This window comes from Melopsittacus undulatus, chromosome 2 (assembly GCF_012275295.1).
Source record: "Melopsittacus undulatus isolate bMelUnd1 chromosome 2, bMelUnd1.mat.Z, whole genome shotgun sequence".
NCBI lineage: Eukaryota > Metazoa > Chordata > Aves > Psittaciformes > Psittaculidae > Melopsittacus > Melopsittacus undulatus.
The window spans coordinates 86511204-86517774 of record NC_047528.1 but is presented as its reverse complement, the minus strand read 5'-3'; the positions used below and the strand labels follow the sequence as shown (position 1 = coordinate 86517774).

Sequence of the window (6571 nt, the reverse complement as noted above, 5' to 3'; positions counted from 1 at the left end):
TATACGGCCTACACCGATGAGCTTGTCCTATTCCCACGAGTCAATCTGGAGTCAATCCAGTGAAGTGGGTCACCAGCAGTGACCTACATCTCCCGGAAGAAGAGCCTCTGATGCTGAAACCCCAGCGGGCTCTTAAAGAACTTAAACCACTTTCGTTTCCCCTTCCCGGGCGCAGCCAGGCTGATCGGGCACACTAAGACGATTACCTCCGCTCGGCGAGACTCAATTACGCCCTAATTAATACAGGTAAAAATCCGACACAAGCAGTTCAGAGCAGCGCCCTCCCGCTTCAGGCTCGGGTTGCGCGGCAGCGCCGCTGAGTGACGTCACATCAACGCGACAGCCGCCAGCCCTCCCCGCGCCGGAAGGGCCTTGTCGCGGTGGTGACGTTGCTCTTCCTTTTTCCCGAGTGAGGCCGGAGCGCAGGTAGGGTTCCTGTGGCCGCGTCCCCCATCCGTCGCCATCCGCCCCTCGCCCGCCGCCGGTGGCCGCCCCGGGACTGCCCTCGGCCTGCCCCTGGTCTCCCCTCGGCCTCCCCAAGGGGTTGGGGGCGGGCCATGGCGCTGCTTAGCGGGTGCGCTTGCCGCGGCCCGGCCGGGCGCTGACGGCTGCGGGGACTGCGGGGGGCTGAGGGGGAGGGAACGCTCGGGACGCTGCTGACGGTGGGTACCGGCGCACTGCCCGCAGGGCGCCATGGGACGTGTGATTCGGGGCCAGAGGAAGGGCGCGGGCTCCGTCTTCCGCGCACACGTGAAACACAGGAAGGGCCCGGCCAAGCTCCGCGCTGTCGACTTCGCCGAGAGGCACGGCTACATCAAGGGCATCGTCAAGGTAGGGGCGGGGGCCTTTACACGCCTGCTCTGGGCCCCGTGCGAGGGAGGATGGGAGGCTGGAAGGGCTCTTAGCGGGCTTGTGCGTGGGACCCTGAGGTGCGCATCGTTCTGCCTTACTTTTATAAGGTAGCTGAAGTCCTGTCAGCTGTACTGAAAGCCGTTTGGCTGCTCCTCATTGGGGCTTCTCTTGGGTTGTTGAAAAAGTGGCGTTTCTTGAAACGCTAAACTACTTTGTGTTCATGACAGCATTTAAATAAACTGGCAGCACCCAGATAGCTCCATGATCTGGTAAGAATTTTGCTAACTCAGGAATATCAGTATGTTTTTATATCGTCTAAGAACTCCCTGCACCTCCTTAAACATGAGAAGAGTTTTCCATATAGTTTCAACTTTAAAAAAAGAAATCAACGTTCATTAATACTAAGTAGTATCAATCACCTTAGTCGTGAGCAGTGGGGGCAAGACAGGACTGTTATTTGGGGTACAGGGCAGTGTTTCAGGTGTGCTGTAGGTATTTTTGTACATCATTGACTTAGACTGCAAGCAGTGACACTGGGTACCTTAGCTGGGTGCTCTGAACGTCAGGCTGTCTCTTCAGCCTGTCAGAGCAGGGTCATCTTCAGGCTGGAGAAAAATCTTACTTCATACTCACTGTGATTGAAAGTAGGTAGGTACATTTGTAGGCATGTAATGCAAGGGAGGGAAAGGGAAGTTGGGTTTCAACAAACAGGGTTGAAAACATTAAAAAAAACACTAATATTGGGCATCAGCCATATCTGAGCTTTCCTAGAAAACACACATATTGTGAAAAGCTTGAATCACCTGGCTGTGTGTTTGTGTGTTGGAATGTTGGTGTAATTAAGGATTAGAATTCACATATTTTTCCGAGAGAAAAAGAAACAGTAAACCTGTGGTACCTCGCTTTGGCTTTGGGTAACTTGTGTACTTAATACCAGAAGGAGAGAAACCCTGCCATTCTAAGAAAACACTTGGAGAAATTGCTGCTGGTGTCCAACTTTGTCTCTCCCCAGATGTGGATGGCAACTAGTGGTTGGGAAGTTCAGGTTAGATATAAGGAAGAAGTTCTTTCCTGTGAGGGTGGTGGGACACTGGAAAAGGTTGCCAAAAAAGTGGTAAAGGGTCTATCCCTGGCAATGTTCAAGGCCAAGTTGGACAGAGCCTTGGGTGACATAGTCTAGTGTGAGGCATCCCTGCCTGTGGCAGGGGGGTTGACACTAGATGATCTTAAGGTCCTTTCCAATCCAAATCATTCTAAGAGTCGAACTAGAGAAAGTGGATTTATTCTAAGGGGAGATCTGCTGTCTGCACAGTGTCAGGAATAAGCCAGTTCAGAATCAGTTTCAGGCAGCACACTGAACCAGAGTGTGGTACAGATACTTGTATTCTTACAAATGTCAATCTTCAACTCATTCCCATCAAGAGAAATCAAGATGCCCCCCAAGGAAGGAGGTCCTGGTGAGAATTACCTCAGTAGTAATCATCTCCAATTTTCTTAGTTCTTTGGTTTCTGCAGAACGCATGACAAACCCTGTCCTCTTCTGTAAGGCACCTCTGTATTCCAACAGGACATCATCCATGACCCTGGCCGAGGTGCTCCACTAGCCAAGATTGCCTTCCGTGATCCGTACCGGTTTAAGAAGAGGACGGAGCTGTTCATTGCTGCAGAGGGTATTCACACCGGGCAGTTCGTGTACTGCGGCAAGAAAGGTCAGTTAGGGTTGAAGGTGTGTGCTTGGTGTTGCCTGAGCAGTTTCAGAGTGCTGAAAGAGACAACATGTCTGAACCATGATGGCCAAGTGTGGTTGTGAGCTGTGACACTGCAGCAGCTTCCGCTAGCTTTAAGCAGACCTAGGTATCCTTCTTGGAGATTACCATCTCCTCATGCAGCCTGTTTTGACTCTAATAAGCCTAATTGCAGACTTTGGCAAGTTTTTGGGTTGTTTTACACAGATGCCCTGTTACCTGCCTTTCTGCTGCACCCAGGGTGGGACTTGGGTTTCAGAACAGACAACAAAAAGTGCTTCTGCCTGTCACTACTGAAGTGTGTGTGCGGTACCCTTCTGTGTACGTTGCCCATGTTAAATAGAATTGTAATTCAAGTAGAGGAGCCTGAATGAGGCTGTGGATTCTCTTATTGTTCTTTGCAGCTCAGCTGAACATCGGCAATGTCCTACCTGTTGGTACTATGCCAGAAGGGACCATCGTGTGCTGCCTTGAGGAGAAACCGGGTGACCGTGGGAAGCTGGCCCGTGCTTCTGGAAACTACGCCACCGTCATCTCTCATAACCCAGAAACAAAGAAAACAAGGGTGAAGCTGCCTTCTGGCTCCAAAAAAGTGATTTCTTCTGCAAACAGAGCCGTTGTTGGTAATGAGTGACAATGATGAACTTGTCTTGTACCTGAGTTGGCATACTGCTAAGCAAGCTTTCAAACAGGGGCCCAGGTTCTAATCCTGTCTTAAAAGTAGCATTACTCACAGGCTGGACCAGGATTATGCACCAGTACAGTCTGTGCACAGGTGCCTGACTTGTGTCTTTTGCCTGCATTGCTTTTGGTTAATGATAAATTAAGTCTGGAGATGGTTTGAGCAAGTGAGAGGACATAAAAGTAGATGCCCATTGTCCTCAAGCTGTAATGGAGCTGCTCAGCCTGTAAAATCTACAGTCTTTGGGGAAGAACTATAGAAAGTGTTGCTAATGGTTTCCTGCTTTTGGTACACTGGGCCTTTGGGGTAGTACTAGGGAGTGTTGTCAGTAGAACAGTGTTCTGGAAGGTCTGGCAAGGAAGTAAAATACCATTGTCAGGCAGAGGTTTTACCGGGTTTGTTGTATGCTTGGCTGACAGCTGAGATCTAGGCTGTGCTCAGCCAGCAAATGACACATGCCTGCCTCTCAACACCGAAGACACCAAATTCATGGCCTGTTACTCTAGTAAAATTGACTAAATAAATTATGAAATAACTAGATATTAGACCTTAAAGTTCTTGAAAGGCCCCTGAAATTTTTCAGTTCACATTTTCTTTAATGGAAAACCTGTTGTTTCCATTACCCAAGAAATTGCAGCAATAAAACTGATAAGGTCTCAACCCTGTATGGATGGATGGAGAAGCAGTGATTAAGGTGCGTGTCCCCTTGCAGAGCACTAGGTGTATGGCTGGTGGCTTGAGTCCCATCTCCCTGGTAGTGTTGGCTGGAAAATACAAGTTTGAGTACACACCTGGGATTGTTTGGTATTTACTACTTTGGGTTTATGACAGCGTTTCAATAAAGAAACTGGCAGCACATAGTAGTATGATCTGAGATACAGAAGCTCATTCTTAGAACTTGAATATTGTTAAGAGTTAGTCTTGTTCTTAAACGCTCTTTTGCACTCCTGTCTGTTGTATTTCTGTGTTACTATTCCTGCATTTTTTTTTCCCCAGGGATTGTTGCTGGTGGAGGTCGTATTGACAAGCCTATCCTGAAGGCTGGCCGTGCTTATCACAAATACAAGGCAAAGAGGAACTGCTGGCCACGTGTCCGTGGTGTGGCCATGAATGTGAGTCCATTCTTCATTTTCACTTTTTTATGGTTTAGAAGGGATGTGTTTGCTGTGTGAAGCAGCCTGCCAGGTATCTGAAAGAAGGCTTTTTTTGTTCCCTTAAGTCAATTTATTGCTTTTAAGCATCATTACTAGTTTCTATTATTTATATTGACTACTCGCTTTCCTTTTCCACAGCCTGTAGAACATCCCTTTGGTGGTGGTAACCATCAGCACATTGGCAAGCCTTCAACCATCAGGAGAGATGCTCCTGCTGGGCGCAAAGTTGGTCTCATTGCTGCCCGCCGTACCGGAAGGCTGCGTGGAACAAAGACTGTGCAAGAAAAAGAGAACTAAAGACCCACTGTGGAGTTTACAGAATAAATTCTTAAAACATAGCCTGTGTCAAGTTCAAGTTACCTGTTACTGAAGTATGGCTCAAGTAGGGGTAATACTCAGTAGGGGATGTGGTGAGTGGAGATAAGGTTGGGTTTGGGTTTTTTTCCCCACCTTGAAGAGTAGGAATTCTTTCAGCCAGCACTTCATTCTGTGAGCTGATGCTATAGGCTGGAATAACACTGTAAATGCTCTTGTGTCCATGTGTGATGTAAACACTGGCCTAGTTCTGTAGTTACTTAGATTTGTTGGTAATCAGGTTTATTGGCTGAAATAGTTGAAGGGTGCTCAGTTTTCCAGGTTCCTAGACTTAACAGTTTTCCATTTTTTACTTCCTGTGTTTGGAGGAAGAGCTTGTGAGAGCTGTAGAACTTAGAGATAAGTTTCAGCTACTGTTAACTGCCAAGTTTGGGACTCTTCTTGGAACCATCCAGCTTCAACAGAATCAAAGGTGCCTCCCTGTAAACACAAACTCAGCCTGCCACCTTTACTCATCGGTATTTGGAATGGGGAAACAGCTTCAAAATCCTCTCCTTTGCAGGTCATTCTGCAGAGTGGGATCCAGCTTTTCCTGGCTGGATACTCCTAGGTATTGTGATAACAGGTAATGGCAGTGCTGCTTCACACTGGGGAGCTGTATTCTTGATGGCTCAGCTGAGACTGGTGCTGCAGAAGCCTAAGTGTGCATGGGGTGACAGCACACTTCGTTGAGGGGGGTGCCCAGGGGTTAAACATCCCTGCCTGCTGCAGCTTCAGCAGAGTGCTCAGCCCTAGCCTGCTGTCGTGACTTCATGCAGCATCACCCTTGTTGCAGGCCAGCAGCAGAGGCACGTGGTCAGGTCACAGACCCTTTAAAGGTGTAACTTTTGTTGTGATTAACTCCTGCAGAACTGGAAGTGCTACAGGGACATGGATTCATCTACTGGCTAGATATTCCCAAACAGTAAAGCAATGATCCTTTGGAGTATGTGACAATATATATGGAACACAAAAGCATATTTGCTCTTTTGAGCCGACTATTCCCTTGAGGTGTAGGGTAGCTCATGTCCACATACAAAATCAATAATGCCTTTGATCCCAAAATGCTGGTGCCAAGCTTCCACATGAGTATGAACTTGTACTGATAGGAATCCAGTGCAATGCAAAGCTAAAAGAAAAGCTACCTTTATCCACCCACTATAATGTAGCTGTTCATGCATGCCTAGGGAGGAAAGGGATTAAAAAATCAGGCACATACCTTGAGGAAAAAAGGCACCAGATCACAGTTGGGGAAAATAATGACAAATGTTCCTATTTATATATGCCCCCAGTGCCACCAAGGTAAGTGAAAGTGATCTCATGTTTCTGCCATGACATCAGAAGCTCTTGCTTCTACACCTGTGTTTTCCTGACATGGTTCTAAATAGCACTCCCAAACTACCAGAAGAACAGTTAAAGTACTTAATGCTCAAATTGCTACCTTGGCAAGAGCCAGGTTAAGACAGATTTCACAATACATTTCCTCCCATGAGAGCTGTACTTTCAAGCTGTCAGTACAAAGAACTTCCAGAATAATTTGTGTTAAATGCACCTAAAGGACCTGCTGAAACCATGGTTTCTAGTGGCTGTTGGGTTTGACTCCACACACTTCCTCAAAATGGGGACATCCTTGCCTCCTTTGTTGCTGATCCCAGGCTCTGGCTCTGTTCACAGCCAACAGCTGTGAGCAGCAGTGTGCAATCTAGAGGTACCGAGTAATTGTATGGGTAAAAACGTACCATATTGCAGTGCTGAGTGCAGCTACAAACACAATGTAAATGTAT

The 6571-nt window shown here is 47.5% G+C and overlaps 1 protein-coding gene across 1 annotated transcript; it reads left to right on the top strand.

Annotated features, from left to right (window-relative positions):
- The first annotated feature begins 343 nt into the window (after positions 1–343).
- On the top strand, positions 344–4771 carry RPL8 (ribosomal protein L8). The gene is made up of 6 exons (XM_005151725.3): positions 344–426; positions 688–831; positions 2420–2561; positions 3002–3220; positions 4276–4391; positions 4572–4771. The coding sequence occupies exons 2-6, from the start codon at positions 694–696 to the stop codon at positions 4728–4730; spliced, it is 774 nt and encodes a 257-aa protein (XP_005151782.1). The 5' UTR covers positions 344–426; positions 688–693; the 3' UTR covers positions 4731–4771.
- The last annotated feature ends 1800 nt before the right edge of the window (positions 4772–6571 follow it).